The sequence below is a fragment of the Gallus gallus genome, chromosome 8 (assembly GCF_016699485.2).
Source record: "Gallus gallus isolate bGalGal1 chromosome 8, bGalGal1.mat.broiler.GRCg7b, whole genome shotgun sequence".
Taxonomy (NCBI): Eukaryota; Metazoa; Chordata; class Aves; order Galliformes; family Phasianidae; genus Gallus; species Gallus gallus.
The window spans coordinates 7,608,315-7,630,670 of record NC_052539.1 but is presented as its reverse complement, the minus strand read 5'-3'; the positions used below and the strand labels follow the sequence as shown (position 1 = coordinate 7,630,670).

Genomic DNA, 22,356 nt, shown 5'->3' with positions numbered 1-22,356 from the left:
GGGGACGGGCGGGGCGGCACAGCGCGGAGGCGGCAGCGAGCGGGCGGCCATGGCCAAGCACACCGTGTCATCGGCCCGCTTCCGCCGGGTGGACGTGGACGAGTACGACGAGAACAAGTTCGTGGATGAGGAGGATGGAGGCGACGGGCAAGCTGGTCCCGATGAGGGCGAGGTGGATTCGTGCCTCAGGCAATATCCTTCCGGCGCCGGGCGAGAGGAGGGTGGGGGAGGAAACGGTCGCGGGCGGGCTGACAGGAACGGGCCGGCAGGGAGCGGGCCGGCTGACGGGAGCGAGGCGGTGCCGCTCCCCCGACGGGCCGCGGATGGGCGCCCCCCGCCCGGGTGGGTGCTGAGGGAGCGCTGCCCGCTGCTGCTCCTTAACCCCCGGCACAGGGAACATGATGGCCGCGCTGCAGGCGGCTCTGAAGAACCCACCCATCAACACGAAGAACCAAGCCGTGAAGGTGAGCTCAGCGCTTCCTTCAGCGTGCCTTCCTGTTTCTGTAACCGCTTCGGGGAAGCCAGGCAACCCGGCCCGGTGGTGGGACGTGCCTGTGTCCAAACATCCCTCATCTCAGCTCCCAGTCTTAACCTAAAAACCACAGCTCGGATGTGTCCGTGTGCCTTCGTAGAGTCACTGAATGGTCTGAGTTGGAAGGGACCTTTGAAGGCCCTCTGAGCCAACTCCCATGCAGGGAATGGGGACATCCGCAGCTCCATCAGGTGCTCACAGCCTGGTCTGCCTTTAGCTGGGTGCAGGGCCAGGCTGCGTGCCCCTCAGCTGTACGTGCTGTGCCTGGGCAGGCCCAGCCCATCACCACCCACCCCTGCTGCAGGTCAGGTTCCTCAGGGCAGCTTCCCCACTGCACGGAGCTGTGCTCAGCACCAAACAGCTGCAGAACCACAGCCACAATCAGCACTGACTGAGGAAACTGCTGCCACAGTCAGACCTGGGCCTACAAAAAAGGAAGAACTGGTGGTTATCACAGCCAATCAAAATTAAGCCGTTAGAACCTCAGGAATCACATGCACACCCCCTCTGACATAAGGCAGGAGAGTGCTGCATGCATGTAGTTCTGTATCTGCCCAGAATAAACCTTGAGTCATTCATGATTGCAGTGGTGAGAGGAACAGGCAGATAGGAGGAGGTGCTGAGCAGAGCACTGTCCTGCCTGCACGAGCAGAGCCCCACAGCTCTGTGCTGTGCTTCTCAGACACCAGGCTGTCCTCAGCAGGGCACTGGTGGAGGATTTTCCCTAAGCCCCTTCGCTTTCCTGAGGGGTTTCACAGAGAACCAGCTGGCGTTTTCTCCAGATACTGCTGTCTAAAGCTTTATCTTCATGTGAATGACTTTTTTCTGTTAGATGTACATTGAGGTTCTTAACAATACGATGGCAGTGGAATTGCAGAGGGTAGAGCAGCTGACTTTTCATGTTTCAATAAACATTTAGTCGTCCTTATGCAACTTAAGCTTTGCCCAGAGCTCTTCATGTGAGAAGTCTCACTAAGTGAAGTGACTGTGAAACTTAAAATAAGGAAACTAAACATCTGTAATGCAAGAGGAAGCTGCTGGAAGTATTTGTATAATGAAATTATTCATAACTCTAACAAGCTTGAGACCTCTTTTCTTTCATTCTCCCACAGTTAGTAATGTATGAACAGGAACAGTCACTTTCTGCTGATTACATGGCTAATCAAAACTGTAATTGTGCCACACAAACTCCTGGGCCTGAAATGACATCCAGAGTAACTTGCAAATGGTTATTAATGCATAATATTGTTAATGCTGCCAGATTGTGTCCTCTGTGCCTAGGATAGGAGCTGACTGTTCTGAAAGCATGTGGCTTAAAAACTTTCTCCTTCCAGGTTGGCCAGTGCCACTTCCATGGAATATAGTTGTGTCTCATTAAACAGGGCAAAAGTGTGGGAAGGGCTCTGGTAACAAATGAGGCCAGCCAAGTACTCAATCCTTACCTTTTTTTGGAGCTTGTCAGAACTTGATTTTCAATATGCAGGTTAGTATTTAGCCCTAACCTCATTTTACGGATGAAAAATTGCAACAAGCAGAGAGGCAGAGAAACATAGAACAGAGCAAACTCGCTGAACTCCATTATACTATTCAGCATTGAAAGGCAGAATCTATTTTTTTATATATATATTTATATATATGAGTATTAGAAGATTTGTGTACAAACTGCTGTACTCAAATGTGTTTTGGAATTATTAAAGAGAAAAGTGTACTTGTTCAGGAGGTGACTAATGTTTGGATGCATCTTATACAAGAATAAATATGTCTGCCTTCTTTCTTACCTACTGACAGGATCGTGCAGAAAGTATTGTCCTGAAGGTCCTCATCTCATTCAAAGCCAACGATATCGAGAAGGCAGTCCAGTCCCTGGATAAGAATGGTGTTGATCTGCTAATGAAGTACATCTACAAAGGCTTTGAGAGCCCCTCTGACAACAGCAGTGCTGTGTTGCTGCAGTGGCATGAGAAGGTGTGTGTATAGGATGGGCATTTCCCCTAGGTTGTTCATGGGAACAGGTTCTTGGGCACACTCACTGAGCCTGATAAGAGCCACCCTTTTGCCTGATAAAACCAAAATAGGTTCACAGAACCATGGAATCATTTGAGTTGGAAGGGACCTCTAAAGGCCATCTGCTCCAACTCTCCTGCACTGAACAGGGACACCCACAGCTCCATCAGTGCTCTGTCCAACCTGACCTTGGGTGTCTCCAGGGACAGGGCACCCACTGCATCTCTGGGCAACCTCTGTCAGTGCCTCACCTCCCTTATCATAAAAAATTTCTTATGTCCCATATAAACCTCCCCTCTTAGCTTGAAACCATTTCCTCTTGTCCTGTCAAAACAGATCCTGCTAAAAGGTGTCCCCTTCTTTCTTAAAGCCCTTTTAGATACTGACAGGCTGCTCCTAGTCTCCCCAGAGCCTTTTCCTCTCCATGCTGAACAGCCCTAGTTCTCAGCCTACCCTCATAGAGGAGGTGTTCCGTCCCTTGGGTCATTTCTGTAGCCCTTCTCTGGATGTGCTCCAGCAGGAGCACATCTCTCCTGTACTGAGGACTCCACATCTAGATCCAGTACTCCAGGTGAGGTCTCACCAGCAAGAGTAGAGAGGCAGGATCATCTCCCTCAGCCTGCTGGCCTTGCTATTTTTGATGCAGCCCAGGATACAGTTGGCTTCCTGGGCTGCAGGGGCACATTGCTGGCTCATGCCCAGCTGCCATCCACCAATACCCCTCTTTAGCTTATGAAGAAGCAAAATTGCTTCTGAGAGGTTCTTAGTTATAGCAGGCAAAGTATTTGCAGGTAGGCCAACAGCCATATAAAGAAAGGAGAGTTAAACTCACCCAACTGGTGAAAAGTCTCCCCGAATACACAAAACTCCTCAGGAAGTAACCTAGGCCCAAGAGATGCTCACCCTTCCATGGTTGGCCCTTATATGAGCCCAGGGTGGATCCACCCCTGGGTCCACCCCTTCTGGTCACATGGAAAGCACAGGTGCAAACAATTTGCTTGTGCTCCCTGGCCCAGCCACACCCCTTCACTAGGTGCTCGATCACCAATTCATGCTGTGACCTAACAGTTTCTCTACAGCCCCCAAGTCCTTCTCATCAGGGCTGTGCTCTATCTTTTATCTACCAACTTGCACTGATAGTGGGGGTTGCCATAACCCAGGTGCGAGACCTTGCACTTGGATTTGTTGACCCCCATGAGGTTCTCCTGGGCCTGCTGCTGAGCCTGCCTAGGTCTCTCTGAACAGCATCCCATCCCTTGGCATGCTGACTGCAGCACACAGCTTGGTGTCACCCACAGACTTGCTGAGGGCATGCTCAATCCCACTATTGATGTCACTGATGAAGATTAATTAAAGAACACCAGTCCCAGTACTGACCCCTAAGGGACATCATCTGTGTCCCTGGTTGATGTATCTGTAGAACCCTTTCTTGTTCTTCGTGTCCCCTGCCAAGCCCAGTTCCAGCTGGGCCTCAGCCATCCTTACCCCATTTCTACGCAGCCCAGCAGCATCCCTATACTCCTCCCAAGGTACCTGACTCTGCCTACTCTGCCTGTGCATTTTCTTCTTACTCCCTTTGTTTCCTTGGTCTCTTAACTCCCACCTGTAAGCATTCAGTTTGCTTGCGGCCATTCTTGAGGGCCACTCTATTCCTCTCATGATAGAGAGGGCACACCTCCCCTCCTTCCTCACCTATCCCTTCTGAACAGCTCGGAGTTGTCGATAGCCACAGCGTGCCAACAGCCAAGTGCTGCATTTCCCGCAGTGAGGAGTGCACTGTCCTGCAATTCAGAGTTCTGTTGTTCTTCCTCATTCTTCTGACTCCCTGAGTAACAATTCTGCATTTATAGTTTATTTATATATATTTTTAGTCAGACTGGAGCAAACAAAATAGTTCAACATAGTGGTTCAAGGGGACAGAAATAGAATTTCCTTCCTTGAGGGAAGCCAAATCTGCAACTTAGTTAAGCAGGGAAACAAAACAAGTTAACTCGCTGTCCCTAAAATGAACGCAGTGATGCTTCACTGCCACCCTGGGTGCTAACTGTTGTTCTGGGTGTGAGCTGCTGGAAGGTGCTTATTTGAATACAGTGGGGAATCCTTTCCCAGCAGCAGCTGTTTGGGTCTGTAGCCACTGCGACTTGCTGCTCACTGCCATGCTTCTCTCCTCAGGCGCTGGCTGCTGGTGGAGTAGGGTCTATCGTCCGTGTTTTGACTGCCAGGAAGACGGTTTAACTCCAGCAACGAATGGCTGTTTGCTCTCCATGGTGTGGGAAATGCTGGTGCAGAACCCAACCAAATGCCATTGCTGCCCCGTGGGCAGTGCCTGTCTCTCAGCTTGCCTTCTCGCTGCTTCTTTCGTACCTGACAAGTAATGCATATCGTGATCTCTTTTTTGTTAAACTCTGGAAAATTATGAAGGTGCAATTTTATTTCTAACAGAACTATTTGGTACTCAAGCATTTCAGTGACACGCATAGCTACATTTACAACGTGTTTAGGATGATTTGTATTTGTGTATAATTATGGCAGATTTCGGCCTGACTTTCCACGCAAGTGCTGAGGGACGTAGGACAATGTCTTAATCCTTTTTGCTAGCCAAGCAGTGTTTTGATGTAAGATAAATATTTGAGAAGTGGGGCAGCTGCTAACATTGGTAACTGGACCATGTTTCCTTTGGTCAACCTCTGAGCCTACAGCAGTGAGTAGGACAGAAAGGAGCAGCTTCCCTCTGACCGATCATCATTCCAGTAAGCCAGGTATTTTCCTTAACCTCACACCTCGTGGCCTGTTCTGATGTGCTGTGATCAGTCAGTGGCCGGGTGCACAGCAGGCAGATCACAGCGAGGATGGAGCTGTCCATCCTGCACTTCCTATGCTAGAATTTAAGGGTCCATTTACACTGGAGCCAAGTCCAGGAAACCTTTTATTTTGGGAACTAAAGATCCTACACAGGAGAAGAAAAGAGACGTAGTCTTAAGGGTTACCAGATAGTTGACATGCATGCTGTACCATGGTGCATTAGCAAATGGACAAATGAAATTCCAAAATAGAGGGGAGTATATTAAAAAGGAATTAAGGAAGCCCCGGGCATCCCAGACCACAGCTCACCACTGAAGGTTAGGGCCAGGACTGAGACACACGTGTTTTACATTCGCCATTTTATAACAGTTCTGTTGTGTGAAACGGTTGGGGAACTTGTGAAATCTTCACTGTTTTTTGATATCTGCTTTTTTTTTTTTTTTTGTAATAAAGACCAGACAAATAAATCGTCACTGAATATTTACTTGGAGTCTGCAGTATCTTGAAGCTAACTAACTTGCTTTTAATTCTGCAGGCAGCTGAATGCAAAGGCTTACCAAAGTTAAAAAGCAAGCCCTAGAGCTTCTCCCCTCCATTTATCTGCTAAGCTTGCTTTCTAGCAGCTGTTTCTCCTTTAAGTCATGGCAATACATGGCATATAAGAAAATCTGAGGTTGTTTCAAGACATTTAAACAACAGGAGACGTTCCAAACCAGCATTGCTGGAGGTGTCCCTGCCTGTGCTCAGACTTGAACCACAACGACACTTCTGACCACTGATGCTACGTGCCTTCTCTAAAGGAGAAAAACAGTAACACAGGGTTGTTGCAGGGGGTGAAAGTCCTGATCTCATGGTTGGGATCATATTTGTCTCTCCAGGAGATGAACCTGCAATCAACATTCCAAAGCCAACCAAAGTCACACTGGACCCGTTCCTTCTAGGTGGCATTGGACAAACAAAGGCAGCAGAAGAGCAATCTTCAGGTTTTCCAGATTCCCCTCAGAGTGTGCTATGAAGTATTTAGGAACGTTTATAAGGATGTGTTTATTTTGTGTTCAGGGATGCGCTAAATGAGGCTGCCTGCAGGCATGGGGTAGGAGTGCAGAGCTGAGGGAAGGCCTCTCTTCTGCTGACTGCTGCTGAGTGAAATGGAAAGAGGCAGTGAGCTCAGGAGCACGCTGTGCTCACATCACAGCATGGTGCATCACGATGGCCCTGCTCACCCATCTGCCTCCAGAGCAGCGTCACGTGATGGACACACTCCCATCCCTGGAGATGCAGATGTGGGACACGAGGAGGTGCTGATCTGGGCTCTTTTTGTGTCTCTTCACTCCAGAAATGATGATAAAACCATGCATATTGTTGCAGTGCAATCTTAAAGGTGAGCACTGCACACTCACTGGATTTCAAGCAGTCCTGTGCCGTTCCTATCAGCTCTCAGTGACCTGTGCTTGTGCTTCAAGAAGCTCACACCGCAGATGGTAACATCCACATTACACTCTTCAGACAAAAACAGGTTTCTCTTTCTACTGAACTGAGAGAAAGGGGAACAAGAGACTTGCTCAGTTACTAGAAAGGGAGTGCTTATCACAGCTTCAAAATTGGAAGTTGTGTGTTACGTTAAAATTATCAGGAGGAGGAACAGTTGCTACATGCATTTGCTGTGCTTGTGTCTTTCAGATCTCATCTGCAAAACGCGGGAGAAATTGGCACTTTCCACACGGGGGATCTCACATCCTCCCCCACACCCCCTGGCACCGGTTCTGGGATCAACCTGGGCTAGCAGATAACCTGCCCAGCAGGATAGCATCCCAACAGGGGGGAACCATTGCTGGATGGGAGCTCCCCACCCCAGGAATGGGGATGGGAGTGTGAAAGCAGAGCCCTGCAGGAAGGCCATGAGGGTACGCTGAGGTCTGCAGGTGTGCTCTATTACACACTTAAAGCGCAGACCCCAGCAGATCAGGTTTCTTCTGAGCAGAAGTAGAGCAGAAGCCTCCTCCGCACTCTCCCTCCTGCTGTTGGCGTTATCAGTGGGGAAGCCTGAGCAAACACACAAGGGCAAAGTCTTGCTGACATCTTTCAGACTCTTACGAAATGCATACGATGAGCAGGATTGGGTGCTGCTGCTGGGTGCCCACCTGTGGGCTGCAGCGCTCACCGCGCAGCTCTGCGAGGCCAACTTCGAGCCAATAAACCCCTCCGCTGCCAGCACCCTCACACAAAGCCCCCAGAAGCACAGCTCAAGGAGGATGTGGTGCAATGCAGGCGCAGCCCTGAGTGGAAGCCTGCAGCGACAGGGCAGCTCCACTTCCCCATCTCGGGGCCACGCTGCTCTGACGCCACCGTGGCCACTTCCTGGTGGGTTCGTGACACCAGGCGGGCTGTGGGAAGGCAGACGTGCAGCCTAGAGAGGCTGGGCAAGGAAGGCACACACCGCGGGGAAGGCTGGGCAGGCGAGCCCCCAACACAGCTGGGCACACCGCACCCATCTCACACAGCACCATGTCGCTGGTGGAGACCATCCGGCTGTGGCAAGAGGGGGTGTGCGCTGCGGATGGCAAGGAGTGGGGGGCAGCCCTGAAGGCCTTCACTGCTGTCCAGAACCCACCGGCCAAAATCTGCTTCAACATCGGCTGCACCCACCTCGTCCTGGGGCAGCTGGCCGAGGCAGAGGAGGTAAGGCACAGCTCCCAGTGCTGCAGGGAGGCGTCGCCCAGTTCTCCTTGCAGATGTTCCCTTCTCGCTCCTCTTGCCCCGCTCCCTGCAGGCGTTCACTCAGAGCATCAGCTGTGACAAGCACCTGGCTGTGGCCTACTTCCAGCGGGGAACCGTCTTCTACAAGAGACACAAGTGAGTGCATGGCTTCAGCACTTCGGTTTTACCCCTCGTTCAGCTGTTGGCAGCCGTGGGCAGTGTGGGGGGCCAGGGACTCAGCCCTGAGGTGAAGTGCTGACGTGGGGTATCGGAACACCATCACAAGGAGGCGGAGGGGCCTTGGGAGGCCTTACCTTGTCCTCTCCTCCCCAGCCATGAAATGGCCTTGAAGGATTTCAAGGAGGCTCTGGCCCAGCTGCGAGGCAACCAGCTCATTGACTACAAGATCCTGGGGCTGCGCTACAGGCTCTTTGCTTGCGAGGTGAGAGAAACCAAATGGTGTTTCAGTCTTGGTCACTGCATCAACAAAATCCAGGGGAAATGCACCCAGTGGTTTTTCACTGGACTCTTCATGTCCAGAGAAGGGCACGGAGCTGTGCAGGGTGTGGGGCACAGTGCGATGGGGAGCAGCTGAGCAGTGTGGAGAAGAGGAGCTCAGGGGAGACCTCATTGCTCTGCAACTGCCTGAAAGGAGGCTGCGGTGAGGTGGGATTGGACTCTGCATCCTGGATAGGATAAGAGGGAATGGCCTCAAGTTGCGCCAGGGGAGGTTCAGGTTGGGTATGAGGAACATTTCTCCTCCAAAGAGTGGTGATGCAGTGGCACAGCTGCCCAGGGAGGTGTTGGAGTCGCCATCCCTAAAGGTGTCCAAGAACTGTGAAGATGTGGCACTGAGGGATGTGGTTAGTGAGCACGGTGGGGATGGATTTGGTGATCTAAGAGGTCTTTTCCAACCTGAAGGATTCTATGATTCATGCCTTGCAAAAAAATCAAGCACGCTAGGGTGGGGATAGAGAGCTGGTGTTACCCAAGGATGTCATTAGGGTAGCAAAAAACACCCACAGCAAGGGTCTAGTGCCTCTAAAAGACCATTTCCTTGCTCCCATCCCTCTGCAGATCCTTTACAACATCGCGCTGGTGTATGCCACCATGGAGAACTGGAAGAAAGCCGAGGAGCACCTGACACTGGCAATGAGCTCAAAGAGTGAGCCCCAGCACAACAAGATTGACAGGGCAATGGAAGCCATCCTGGTGAGGAGCAGCAGGTCTCAGCACAGTGCCTGCCCATGGAGGTCCACGATAGATGATCTTAAAAGTCTTTTCCAACCTTAACGGTTCTATGACTTTTCCCCGCTACAGAAGCAGAAGCTCTATGAGCCAGTGGCAATTCCCACAGGGAAGCTGTTTCGACCAAATGAAAAGCAAGTTGCTCAGCTGGAGAAGAAGGACTACCTGGGAAAAGCCATGGTAAGAAAGGAGCATTAATGCAAGCCACTTCTGCAGGCTGAAGAGAGATGCTGATTGCCCTCTCTGCCTTGCAGCCATCAAGCACTGAGCTGTGCTTGCTGAGCACAGGGGTGCAAAGCCGGCCCACACCTTGGGGATGCTGCAGGCACCGGGACTATGTGGGAATAGCAGAGTTAAGCTCACAGAAATACCCTTTTATCTATGTGGCTCAGCATGGCCCATTTTCAGTTTCCTTAGTGAGAAGTGAGGGATGGTCACTCAGTGGTGAGGTGGAAAGGTCCCACTGGAGCTTCAAACCGAGCCAAGATCTTACACCCACAAGTAACCTCCTGTACTGCCTCTGCTCAGCCTGAAGCAGCTCAGACAATTGAGCAGGGCTTCTCCCATGTTACTGTGCAAGGTCCAAGCACTGGGGTGCACCCTCAACCTGGGAGGCAGAATGGACACCCCAGTGCCAGCGCTGCCGGGGAAAGCAAACCCAGAGCGCCCACACCCAAGGAGGTTGACTTGGATGGCAGCAAAGGAGGACAGTGGATGTCAGAGAGCTAAGAAGAGCACCAAGTCACAGCATGTCTTCCTTTGGCTGTAGGTGGTGGCATCCGTGGTGGACAAAGACAGTTTTTCAGGATTTGCTCCCCTCCAACCGCAGGTAAGGAACCGATCCCCTGCAGTGCACGTGGTGCAGAGCTTCAAGCATACACAGGGAAGGGGACATTTGGGTGACAGTGGTGACACGGAGCTTTGGGCATACACAGCGGTGGGGTCATCTTGATGACAGTGATGAGCAAAGAGCAGCGTCACCACCCCAAGCTTCCTACCACAGCCAGGGTGAGGAGGAAGCTGCTCCCACATCCCAGCTGCTTTCTTCACCAGAGGTCACAGCCCAAGCCCACTCATGTCTGAGCAGAGGTTATGGGGAAACCAGGCCCTGGGAACGCACCCCATGCCCCAGTGGGTGGTGGCTTTGGGTAGGGAGCTCGGGGAGGTGACAAACCCTCCCCATAAGATTCATAAGGGCTGAGTGGAGAAGGAAACTGATGACCTGACACCAGTGTGAGAAGGAGGGACCCGCACAGGGAGGACAACAGGCATAGGAAAGGACTGCAGGACGTTTCTGAAAAGCAACCCAAATCCTCCAGATTATGATGAATTTCCTTCTGTCTTCTTGTTCACAGGCCTCTGGGCCTCCACCCAGGCCCAAGACACCAGAAATCCTCAGGTAGGTTGGATGAAGCATTGGCAGCATTGCTAACACACATGGTGCAGCCATGTCCTGCACCATTCAGCTGAGTGTTCAGAACCAGTGGGGGAAAGGAGGAGAGAAATAAGGGAGCAGAGTTTAGGCTCCCTGTGAGGTAGAACAGTGGCACCACCTCCTCTCCTGACATGATGCTGGCTTCCATTCCCAGGGCTCTTGAAGGGCAGCCACACCGCGTCCTGTATGAGTTCATCCCTGAAACTGCTGAGGAGCTCCAGGTTCTGCCAGGAAACATCGTCTTTGTCCTGAAGAAAGAGAAGGACAACTGGGCTACAGTGATGTTCAATGGGAAGGTAGGAGGTTCTGCCTGGCACAAGCGGGGGTTCTTCAGAGGACTGGCAGGGCAATAATGGGGTTTCTGAACCTAGTTTCCTTGCATCCCCTATTCGAGTCTGAGGGCAGATGGCTATGAGCTGGTAAAGGCAACCTCCTGGTGTCCTGCTCCTGTTGCTCCTACCAGGCAGGGGCCAGATGTGCTGCTTTGCTTGTCTGACCACATGTGCCCAAGGCAATTAAGAGAGCTGGGTCACCCAAGCTGCCCATCTTAGGGTACCACACAGAAATCATTCTCTTATCTTCAATCTACTGGACGTTCAAGTAATCATTTCAAGATGATCCAAGGCTGTTCACAGGGGTTGAAACCAGATGATCTTTAAGGTCCTTTTCAACCCAGGCCATTCTATAATTCAGCAAAACCCACCGGTTGTGCAGCAGCTAACCCAAGTCCCAGCAACGCTCAGTCGACTGCTTCCCACCACATGCTCCTCCCTTGTCTCTTCCCTGCAGAAAGGGATCGTCCCCTGCAACTTCCTTGAGCCCATGGAGCTCCAGCACAAGCTGCACGTCCAGGTAAGGAGCCCAGGAGAAGCTGGTGGCCCCAGGATGTGACGTAGATCACCCAGCAGGATGCATGCCTGCAAATCTCTCTCCCTTACAATGCTGTAGGACTCCTGGCTTATGGCTATCTCAGCACAAGCTCAGAACCTGCAAAATCTGTGCAGACCCCGTGCTGATGACCCCTGGGGAGGGAGGTGGTAGCACTGGGGAGGTGAAGGGGTAGTGAATTCACCCTGCCCAGTTCAAATCTCCAAACACACCTCAAGAAGACAGCTCTGGACGTACTCATCAGACACTGCCTCCTAAATGGGTTTGCTCTCACAGAGGCCAGAACTGCCCTTTTCCACCCCAAATCAACAGACAGTAGGCAGAACTCAGTCCCAGGACTCCTGCCTCGAGTGGCAGGAGGGGGTTCCCAAGGCAGCAGCACCCTGGGGCTGTGCCCACTCCCTTAGGGATGCTGAGTGCCAGTGCTGTCCTTTTCCCATCGGCACAGGACGAGGCCCCTCTCGAGCCTGACATCCCTGAGCCACCCAGCAGCACTGCTCCAAGGCCCCGGCGGCCAGCACCAGGTCAGTGTACGGGGGGGAGGGACGGGGGAACTGTAGGGGCAGTCTCTTGGATACTGTGTCCTGTGGAGAACCAGGGCTGGGGGCCATCTCTGCCTCTTTTGGAGTGCAGGCATTAAAACAGGAGGCAATGCTGCAACTGCAGCACTGAGGATGGAACAAAAGAAAGTTCGAGGTTCCCTTTTTGCTCTTAATTAGGGCAGCAGCTAATGGGAAAAAGGGCCCGGGGAAAGCATCAGGGCGAGTGACCCAGCTTGCATAAATCCCAGAGCGGAATGTGCATTACAGGCTTCTCTGTAAAGCAGGGCACCTGGGATTATTTTAGTGCTGGTCCAGTTATGGGGAGCTGTGACCACTCTGGGAAGGAAATGTGTGGCTGGCGCACCTCAGCACTTGGGCAGGGCTGGTGGCACCACGGCCATGCAGCTGCCTATGGCCAGGTGGGAGGGGCTGCAAACCACGGCAGGGCACTGCTGGCTGAAATTGTTGCTTAGGGTTCCTGTTTTGTCTGCAAAGTCCCGTATTTGAGGTTATTAGCTGCCAGAAGCAGCCGTATGACAGAGGACAACATACATCGTTGTTTGTGCTTGCAAACGCATTGGTATATCCAAGGCCAGGAGGAACGGAATCCCACCTAAAGCTCCAATTCCTACAAACACAGAACAGACCCTACAACGTGAGCACAGTGACCACCTGAAACACGGCAGGCAAGGCAGAGCCCTAACCTCTTCTCTCAGCGGTTACTGAGCAATCCCACAGAAGAACCTCACTGCAGCTGACACCGATCTGTTTGGGCAGCCACAGCTGGCTCCGGGGCTGGGTGGTGCTGCTGCAGATTACAGTGGGTGTTGAAGAGAAGGGCTGAGAGGATCTGGAAACACATTTATGGCCACAGCAGTAATGCTTACGCCACTCCACTTGTTGACCCATCTTTTCCTTCCTCCTCAGACTGCGTTCCTGTTACATCAACGCAACAGAGAGAAGCCAGTAAGGTAAGACCTTGTGCTGTGGTGGGAAGGCAGAGCACAGGTCCGCGTTTCATAGAGCGTGGGAGGTCTCTTCCAGGAGAAGCAGCAATCCCAAGTGAGAACAGGTGCAGAGGGGTGGGAGCACACCTTGAGCTCAGTCACTGGGAAGCCACACTGTGATCCATAGGTGCCCAGTGCATTACTGCCCTCACTCCCAGGCCAAACCCAGGGCAGGCAACTAGCCACACGTGCAACATGGCTTTAGTGGCCTGCTCCAGAAGTATTGAGGACTGCCAGCATTCAGTGAGATGGTTCCTTGAGCTCAGCTGTCACTCAGCAGCCTTATGCCCCAGTTCCTTTCCCTGCCCATAGCCAAACTCCCCGTGCTGTGAGAGCAGGGAGAAGCCTGACACCCCAATTCACCACCTGCAGGAATCTGAACCAGACATCCCCAAGCCCTACGTTCTTAAGGTGCATTACAAGTACACAGTTGCCATGCAAGTCAAGCCAGACCTGTCCTACAAGGAGCTCCTGGGCCTGGTTTGCGACAAGCTGGAGCTGCAGCCTGAGCACACAATGCTGAGGTGAGAACTGCCCGCTGCAGGAGCCGAGTTTTCGTGGCTCTCCCCTTACCTGTGTCCTCTGGTGCCCAGGTACAAGTCTGCAGCTAGCGGAGAGCTGGTGACTCTGAGCGCACAGAACCTGGAGGAAGCTTGGAGCCACAGCAAGGATCAGTGCCTGACGGTGTGGTGTGACTGCACGGAGGTCGGTGCCGCTGGCAAAGGCTGAAGCTTAAGCAGAGCTTATCTGCCACGTTCTGGTACAAAGCTGAAGCCACAGGGTGACTTCACCAGCTTCCTTCCTGCCCTAGGGAGAGGGATTTTTACCTGACAGCAAACCAGAGGAGCCGCAGCAGGCAGCAGCAGAGACGGGACCAACCCAAGTGGTAGCACAGTACAGTTACGAGGCCACCCAGCCCGAAGACCTGGAGTTTCAGGCTGGAGATGTGATACTTGTTTTGTCCAAAGGTAATTGTGCTTCTGCCACCGTGGGAGATGGGAGGGAGAGCGTGCGCCTGGCTCTGAGGTGCCAAACACCTGCAGCAGCCTGCACCAATAGGATGCTGCTCCTGCAAACTGCAGTCTGCCACCTTCAGGTGGAAAATGGGCTGAGAAGGTTTGCATCGAATGCAAAGGCTTCACACCAGTCAGATAAGGTGACAGGGACAGCTGGCACGAGCACAAACTGCAGGTGGAAGCCAAGGGAAAGGACACACAACCTGCTGCCCTAACAATTGCAAGATGATGGGAGAGCTTCACCTCAGCTGTGTTCAAGCATACTGATCAGTGTATCCTTGCTTCCTTCTGACCCTGCACGATGCCCAGTGTTAGGAGCAAAGAGACTGTGACGTTCCAGAGTGCTGGCATTCCAATGCCTCTCACTTGGCACCCTTTTCTGGCTACTCTTCTGAGGTTTTTCTTACCTTACAGACTTTGCTATCTACCTCTCCTCTGCGCTCCTCCTCCCTGCTTCCATTCACCTCTCCACCAGGCTCTTTACCTGCAGATGATCTCAAAATGGTGACCTCAGGCCTGCCTGCAGCACAAGAAGGTAATCGTGCTCCTGCACAGCCCTACGGTGACAAAAACTGTGCCAATTTTATCTTGCAGTGAATGAAGACTGGTTGGAAGGGCAATGCAATGGCAAGATAGGCATCTTCCCCTCTGCTTTTGTTCGAGATGGTAACACTAAAGACCCATAAATCTGATTTCAGAAGAGTGTAAGGAGACATGGACACTGAAAGAAATTAAGAATTCAAGTGTTGCAGCTGAGAAGTTCCCACATTAGTCACTGCGTCTGAAAACAGACCTAAAATATTGTTGCTGCGTGTATTAAAAGCTTTATTTTTGTGTGTGTTACCATTTGTGTTGCTGTGTATAAAACACATACTGAAAAAAAAAAGTTGCTAGCCATCTCCCTGCTAGGAGTACAGTCAGTCCCAAGGACTGTGCTTACCAGCAGGCTTGGTAGCAGCAGCTCTGCCCCACTGACCTGCCCTGGGCAGAGCTTCCACAGAGTATATCAGCTCCTTGCCCAAGGAGGCTGTGGATGCCCCATCCCTGGAGGCATTCAAGGCCAGGCTGGATGTGGCTCTGGGCAGCCTGGTCTGGTGGTTGGCAACCCTGCACGTAGCAGGGGGGTGGACACTGGATGATCACTGTGGTCCTTTTCAACCCAGGCCACGCAGTGGTTCTATGAAAAGCAGGGAAAAACTGACTGAGGAGTTTGGGAAGCTTTGGACCAGGAACTCGCAAACAGAATCTACTTCCTTAAAACATCATTGCTAGCCTCAAGAACTGAACCAAAAGGCACCACACAGCCATGCCCTGCGCCAACTGACAATTATCCCGTACAACCCCATTACCTACATCCCATATTTATTTTAAAAGGAACTTATTCTGGATTAAAAAAAACCTCACGACCTCTCAAAACTGGAGCAGTGCAGGTGCCATCCTGATTTGCAGCAGGGCAGCAGCAGAAGGCTGCGTGTCCTTCAGCTCCTGCTGCCCGTGCTCTAATCAGGTTTAAGCTTTGGAAGCTGCTACCAGCCCAGCTTTTTGGTTCCATACATAACACACATCATACGCCGGCAGTACAAAACCACGATCCAATTATCTGCACTCAGCCCAAGCCAGAATCTCTGCCATTTATTTCGTTTTCTTTCAAATTGGAAAAAAAAAAATATTGAACTTTGAACCTTCTTCCCATTTCTCCAGAAAAATAACGCGTTTTTCAAAGGCTGCAGCTGAGTTACATGGGGAAATAAACGTAACACACAGACCTGGGTGGAGAGAACATGGTTTAATTAAAGGCAAAGCTGATTTCAGCAGCTGCAGTTCTTGCACAGACAGACAAAAAACACAAAAAAAGCTTACGACACAAACCAGTTTCTGTCGGGGTCCCTTCCCTCGCTCCCCCGGGTGCCGGAGGGCGGGATGGGAGTCCCAGCCGAGAGCCGGCCGTGTTCCTGACACCGGGTTCTCATGCACAAGTGGAGCGGTGCGCTGGGACCTGGCACTGCCAGGACTGAGGTGGTGAACCTGGTCAGCCCGCTGAGGGTGCAAGAGTCAGCGGCACTTCTAACACTGGAATGTCGCAGCTGCCGGGGCGCACGGCTCAATACACAAACTGAGGGGGCTGGGATAGGTAGGGGGTGGGGGAGGCTTAGTCAATATTAGCATTGGGTGGAAACTTCACTTTTTGGACTTTTTAAAAGGAAATACATCTTCAAAATGCAACAAAGAACGGTGATGTTGCTAAGGTGGAGAATGTAGGGGAGCTGCTCACACCCTCAGAAGGGTACTGGGCCTCAGTTTTCCCTTTTTATGTTCTTTGGGGCTGCCCAGACTCCAGTGTCACTGAGGCTCCTGCGTGTGCTTTGCTTTGCAGCAGACTTACAGCCCAGAGATCCTGAATCATCACACAAACCCCTACTGCTAAACACAGCAAACGGACATTGCGATTGTTTCCGTAGCTTCCCTGGGAAACCTAACAAAAATGCTGTCCTTTTCTTTAATGACGTTTCCAGTCTTCTTTCCCCCTAATAAATAGCAAATAAAACATTTTCTTTTCCCTTCTGCACCTTTTCATATGCGAACAGCACTATGCTTCTTCCGTGCGTGGGTTGCACACGCGTGTCCGTGGCACCTCAGATCTCCTTCTAGAACTGAAAGTTGAGGGCTGCTGCTGGGAGGGCGGGGGACGGGTTTCTGCAGAGCTGGTGTATGCCTGTGGGGTTCGTACACTCCACGCTGTCCAGGCTGACTGTCGTCTTTACCCAGTCCTGCTGGACTCCTGATTACTTTCTGCAAGATGTTGCACATCGGCAATAAAACTACTAGCATCCGGTAGAGATGGAAGGATGGGGAGAGAAAGAAAAAATGAAAAACACTGAAAGCTTTCTACCTACCTATTAAAATGAGTCAGGCTGTGAATGCACAGAGTAGCCCGCCCTTTGCAGGGCTAGCCACTTTGCTACAGTAAAATGTACAGGAATCAAACATTAATTTAAAACCCCATAGCAGTTAACTTGCTTGTCCAGCAGAGTGCTGCAATGCCCCATGTCACCCATTATAGCTCAAACACCTACTGAGAGGAGGGCATTTCATGCTGGAGTCTCTAACCCACCCATGGGCTGGCCAAAGCCTTTGAGTGAAAGGTGAAGTGGTGTCAAGTGCCAGACTCTCCTTCATGAAACTCCTTCGCTAGCCCAGGAGATAGAGCCCCACCTTGCCACCAACCACCTCTGACTGGAGCAGCAGCTGGGGCTTTCACTGCTACACACTGACTACAAAGCACATCTGTGTACGGAAGAATTCAGTGTGATCTTACTACTGAGATAGTAATAAAGATGTTTAGGAGTAATTTCAACTACATTCTCAGTCAGCAAAGCAATCATTAATGGATTCCTATTTTATATCCCCAAAGAGAGGAAAAGGATTGAGAAGTTCTCATTAGCTTCTCCCATCTGCCCTTCGTTCTCAGCTTTTGCTTCCCATGTGGCTGGGGACATGCACGATGGAGAAGGTGAGAGGCGGTGATATCGGGTTACTGAGTGAGACAAACAGCAGTTCCTCTCTCCCTCCAGAGGGCCCAGGGATTGGGAGAGTTCCTGATGTTGTTTTCTTGCACTGCAGACATTTTGTGCACACTCAGTGGGTTGGTGGAGCACTTACGCCCTCCTGACAGCAAGGAACAGAAGAGAGGGCTGCCACCTGCACAGGACTGTGTGGGCCAGTCCTGCAAACCCAACATGCCATGGTTTATGGAGCCTTGGTTTGCAAGGGTTGCCACCTTGTTCTCAATGCGGCGGGTTCATGGCGCCTTGTCCACGTTGCTGCTTCTGCTTCTGCTGCATTAACAGCTGCTCCAGGGCTGAGGGTCCAGGGTGCATCATGGAACTGGACCAGATGGACTAAAAACAAACAGTCAACACTAGCACCTCCTGGTTTGAGGCAGACCTTTTCTTTCAGGTGAGGAAGTGGAAACTGTTCTGTTTTCTCTCTTCCCCTTGTATCTCATACCTGTCCTGTCATGAAAGTTACCCAGACCTCAAAAGGAGGCCTTCTGAAGAGAGACTCCCCCTGAAGATTACCCTTCCCTTCAGAACCCTCACGAATGGAAAAATCCATCCCACATTAACAATTACTAATTTTAGACTAGTCAAAGCAAATGTTCTTCCTTCCAGTTCTGCCAGCCTGTTCTTGTTCCACAAAATATTCTAGAATGGCAGGAGCTGAAAAACTGTGACATCTCCTAGCACTGGGCACACCTCCCACGCTGCCTATGAATCTGCAGGAAAAAACTTTCGAGGTCTCAGACACTGAACTCAGACACAGTGCACACTGCCTGAATCCCATAACACCACACCTGTTCCAAAGCCAAGTACCCATGCCCGAGCACAGCTTCGGTTCAACATACCTTTAGGCTTTCCATGAGCACAGCTGAGGAGTCCTCCATGGCAGGGCCCTGGGCTGCCCAGGTGCCACTGGGAGCACTGGACTGGTGCCAGCTGCTCTCCGAGGATGATGACGACGTGGCTGGGAGGTAGTCCAGACCAAACCCTCCCATTGCTGAAACAGGGAAGAGAGACAAATTCAGACAAATCTGGCAAAACAAATGCCAACAGCTGGCTTCTTCCAGGCCTGGAATGCAGCACTTGCCTGGCTTATCTGTTTTCCAGCGGTCTGCGATTCTTCTGTCTCTGTTGTCTGGAGTCCCAATAGGTCCAAAGTTGGAGAAGGGAACAGAATTGTGATTATGGGTTGGAGGGGAGCTTGGCAAGCTGCTGGGGTTGGAGGAGTGAGGAGACTGGCTGGCTGGTGTCGAGTGATCTAGTGGTTAGAGGGAAGAGAAAAAAGGTGAAGATGAGGAGCTTCCTCATTTTGACTTTCTTAGTGCTGCTGCCAATTCTGTCATCAAGTTTTTTCCAATACTGAAGGTCTGTTTTTATTCCTTCCTGCACACGAGTGTAATGCAAATTCCTGAATTCTAAGTGGAAATGTTTGTGCATATAAAAAAAACAGAATGACTGTTTAATGCACAAATGCACTTAGCAGAAAACCTCACGAGGGTTGGCTAACAGATTAAGCTTTCCCTAAGCTTCTTGAACACCTTTTCCTCAAACTAAAACAATAAAAATCCTATCTCCAAGCTTCACAAGCCAATACAAAATAACTTTAGATCTCAAGGAGTTTCGAATTCACAACTCAAGTTTGAAAGTTTTACACTTCTGTGAATGCGAAAGTAATTCAGACCAGAACCAAATACCGAGCAAAGGAGGAGACTGACATGGGAGTGTCTGCAAACAGGAGTGATGCCTGGAGAGAACACAGCAGAGCAGGGTGACAGGAAACTACATGGTCTCCAATGAGGAGGTGAAGTGAAAGCTTAAAAGCTGAAACCATGTCCTGCCATAAACCCTACTAGAATAAAAGCCCTTTGCAGCTCCTTCCATTTCATCTACAGCAGTTACTTCTGGTTGGTTGCAAAAGTTTTAGTATGACCAAGCAACATCTGCGGGGGACAAGTTATTTAAAATCCTCTCATTTGTTAGATTCAGCTAATTCCTTCCTTCCTCTCACACTCTCCTGGATTTTTAGTGAGGGTAAAGCCATGACAATTTTAATGCATTTTATGCCCTACAGAAAATGGTTAAAGAAAAAGCTGGTTTGCTTTGTAGGCTGCTTTAAGAAAGAACTGCCATATTTTACTCCTCGCTCTACATTGTTTCTCTTTCAAACATCAGCATTATGAAATCTAGTTCTTCCTGCTTTTTTCCAAGGAAACAACACTAAAAGCACATGCATTTCAAAAGTTAAGTCCTACTCCCAAGTACTTGTGAGGAATCTAAGTTGAAGGGATTTCAGGATTTAACACTTCCTGCAACTTTCATCCTGCTCAACTACTTCAACTAAAATCTGTGTTCTTACACTATAATAAGGACAGAATCCCATCACATTTCAGAGAATATATAAACTCATCTTCAGACCTTGTAAAAGATGTTCTTTTAATTTTTAGTTACGGTTAACTTGCAGTAGATTCAGAATTAACTCCAATCCTCTTAAAGTCGTAAGAGACATTCATGCCAGGATTACCTGAGCTGGCTGGAAGGGATGGAGACCACGGGGTCCCTTCAAAGAGAGAATATAGTGAAGTCTCCTGATGGGCAACTGAAGGGGTGACCTCTGTTTTTGTGCTGGTATTCATATTTTTCCCATATACCTCATTAAACATGCTGTTATTTGGATACCTTTCCTGCAAAGCAAAGAAATAAAAAAGCAAGAGCTTGAGTACAAGATTAATTTGAGGAACAGACTGCACAAATGAAGCAATTATAGATCAGAACACTTTTCTAACATCTTCCTCATTCCTCAGAATCTTTTTTGAACGTTTTACTTAACAAAGTCCACCACATTCTGAATCAGGACCAATTTCTTCTGTTGGATTGCAGTGCCTTCACAAATTTTTTATGCTTCCACTCCAAAGACCCTGCTCAGTTCCTTGGAAGAGAAGAGGCATTCCAATAGTCAGGAACAAAGAAACACCATGTTACAAAGCTTGGAGATGAACCCTTTCTCTCAATGATTCCACTGAAAGCATCCCAGGAACTCAGCAAGACTCAACAGTACATTTCACAGATGGTGGTGACGCACTGGAACAGGTTGCCCAAGGAGGCTGTGGATGCCCCATCCCTGGAGGCATTCAAGGCCAGGCTGGATGTGGCTCTGGGCAGCCTGGTCTGGTGGTTGGCGACCCTACACATGGCAGGGGGGTTGAAACTGGATGATCACTGTGGTCCTTTTCAACCCAGGCCATTCTGTGATTCTATGATCTGCTGAACTATAGCTGGGATGAATTTCAGAAGACAATTGATTTTCCAGAACAGTAGGAGGCAAAGATTATCTTGCTCATACAGACTAAAATTAGGCATGTGGGTCTGGTCTCCTCTGTGCTTGCCATTAGTTTGTACCAAAGGATGTGCCCACACAAAGTAGCTTAAAGGCAATTTTGAACAGCATAAAAGCTTCCAACTTTGGTCATCACGTACCTGGTTAAGAGAAAAGCCACTGAGGGACAGGAAAGATGACGACTGAGACATCAATTCTGACGGTTTCTCCAATAGGGACTTCTTCAGAAACCAGAAATGGAAGAAGAGCAGTTAGTGTTCAGCAGAGTGAGCAGGAAGAAAGTAAGCTATGAAGAGTTACCAAAGTATACTTGTCATGTTTAAGGTCTCTTGTATTTCAACCTCGGCACCTTGGAGGATGAAGTGACCAAACAAAAACAGAAGATCACAAGTTTCCTTACTAACTGTAATTAGTACCTAAAACCAACTAGGACAGCTGAGAGTCTCGGGCAAACCCCGCTAACAGAATGGCTTTTAAAATCCTAAGTGCTTCTGGGTCTTACACACCTACAGAGGACATTCCTACCAAAGCTACCAAACCTATGGTTGTGTAAATGAGACAGGATCCCTTCCAGTGACATGAGAACTCACCCACACCTGATGAGACCCTTGTATGTTGCTATTCACAGACAGAGTATTTTTCAGTTTTGAATATTCCTGTGCAGACTCTTAGACAGTAAGATTAGCTGTGAATTTAGTCCTGTTAAACAGTGCAAGCCTCATCTAGTACTCTCTGATTTTCATTAAAGGACTGAAGTTGAAAGGCCCCAGTATTTACAACAGAGGTCCCAGAGCCTCCCCAAGTTCCACATTAAGATATCATGGCCTTTTCCATGACCCATTCCATTATCTACACCCTCTCCCATACAGCTGTTGTTTGCAGCCTAATATCTTTCAGCTTCCTTCTTCAGCTCTCATTACCATTAGGTAATAAAAAAAATACAGACATGAAACAAGCCTATTTGGGGAAGAAATCGGTTATCACCAAAGCACAAATCACAGCAACATTCTGAAGCTTGGTTGGCAGACAATGAACACCACTGAATTTAGGATCAGGATCACTGAAGTCACAGAATTAGTAAAATCACAGTTAAAACCACGTGTGATCCAAAATTACATCCATAGTCTCATTCCAAATGAAAGTTCTTTTGCACTCAAACCAGCTTCACATGTCAGATTTTATTATTCAGACAACAAAAACCTGGATTAGTTTCCCCTCTCTACCATCATCTTAGTATGTGGAGTATCTTTGCTTTTATCCTGTAAGCCTGAGACAAACAGCCTTGTTTCCT

General features: G+C 50.0%; 3 protein-coding genes across 9 annotated transcripts in view; 2 read left to right on the top strand and 1 right to left on the bottom strand.

Moving 5' to 3' along the window:
- Positions 1–5,822, top strand: ARPC5 (actin related protein 2/3 complex subunit 5). The gene is made up of 4 exons (NM_001031561.2): positions 1–192; positions 392–464; positions 2,321–2,497; positions 4,709–5,822. Exons 1-4 carry the CDS (start codon positions 50–52, stop codon positions 4,769–4,771), a joined length of 456 nt encoding a protein of 151 aa, NP_001026732.1. The 5' UTR covers positions 1–49; the 3' UTR covers positions 4,772–5,822.
- NCF2 (neutrophil cytosolic factor 2) lies at positions 5,226–15,014 on the top strand. Its single transcript, XM_004943277.5, has 15 exons — positions 5,226–8,017; positions 8,109–8,191; positions 8,369–8,477; positions 9,113–9,247; positions 9,356–9,463; positions 10,053–10,112; positions 10,639–10,682; positions 10,873–11,014; positions 11,508–11,570; positions 12,055–12,130; positions 13,076–13,119; positions 13,528–13,679; positions 13,749–13,860; positions 13,967–14,123; positions 14,766–15,014. The coding sequence occupies exons 1-15, from the start codon at positions 7,844–7,846 to the stop codon at positions 14,855–14,857; spliced, it is 1,551 nt and encodes a 516-aa protein (XP_004943334.2). The 5' UTR covers positions 5,226–7,843; the 3' UTR covers positions 14,858–15,014.
- Positions 15,015–15,942: 928 nt separating this feature from the next.
- Positions 15,943–22,356, bottom strand: part of SMG7 (SMG7, nonsense mediated mRNA decay factor) — a 45,703-nt gene continuing 39,289 nt past the window's right edge. For all 7 annotated transcript variants that reach the window (XM_015290545.4, XM_015290547.4, XM_015290546.4 and 4 more), the window contains 5 exons: positions 21,206–21,286; positions 20,253–20,412; positions 18,819–18,989; positions 18,577–18,728; positions 15,943–18,070 (listed from right to left, as the gene is read on the bottom strand). In XM_015290545.4, coding sequence (XP_015146031.1) covers positions 17,957–18,070; positions 18,577–18,728; positions 18,819–18,989; positions 20,253–20,412; positions 21,206–21,286 — 678 coding nt within the window. In that variant the 3' untranslated portion in view covers positions 15,943–17,956. The remainder of the gene's footprint in view (positions 18,071–18,576; positions 18,729–18,818; positions 18,990–20,252; positions 20,413–21,205; positions 21,287–22,356) is intronic.

Coding starts and splice junctions, on each gene's coding strand:
- ARPC5 (NM_001031561.2), top strand. CDS start 50: ATGGCCAAGCACACCGTGTCATCGGCCCGCTTCCGCCGGGTGGACGTG. Junction 193..391: donor GTGGATTCGTGCCTCAGGCA/ATATCCTTCCGG, acceptor AACCCCCGGCAC/AGGGAACATGATGGCCGCGC. Junction 465..2,320: donor CGAAGAACCAAGCCGTGAAG/GTGAGCTCAGCG, acceptor ACCTACTGACAG/GATCGTGCAGAAAGTATTGT.
- NCF2 (XM_004943277.5), top strand. CDS start 7,844: ATGTCGCTGGTGGAGACCATCCGGCTGTGGCAAGAGGGGGTGTGCGCT. Junction 8,192..8,368: donor GTCTTCTACAAGAGACACAA/GTGAGTGCATGG, acceptor TCTCCTCCCCAG/CCATGAAATGGCCTTGAAGG. Junction 13,120..13,527: donor AACAGAGAGAAGCCAGTAAG/GTAAGACCTTGT, acceptor CACCACCTGCAG/GAATCTGAACCAGACATCCC.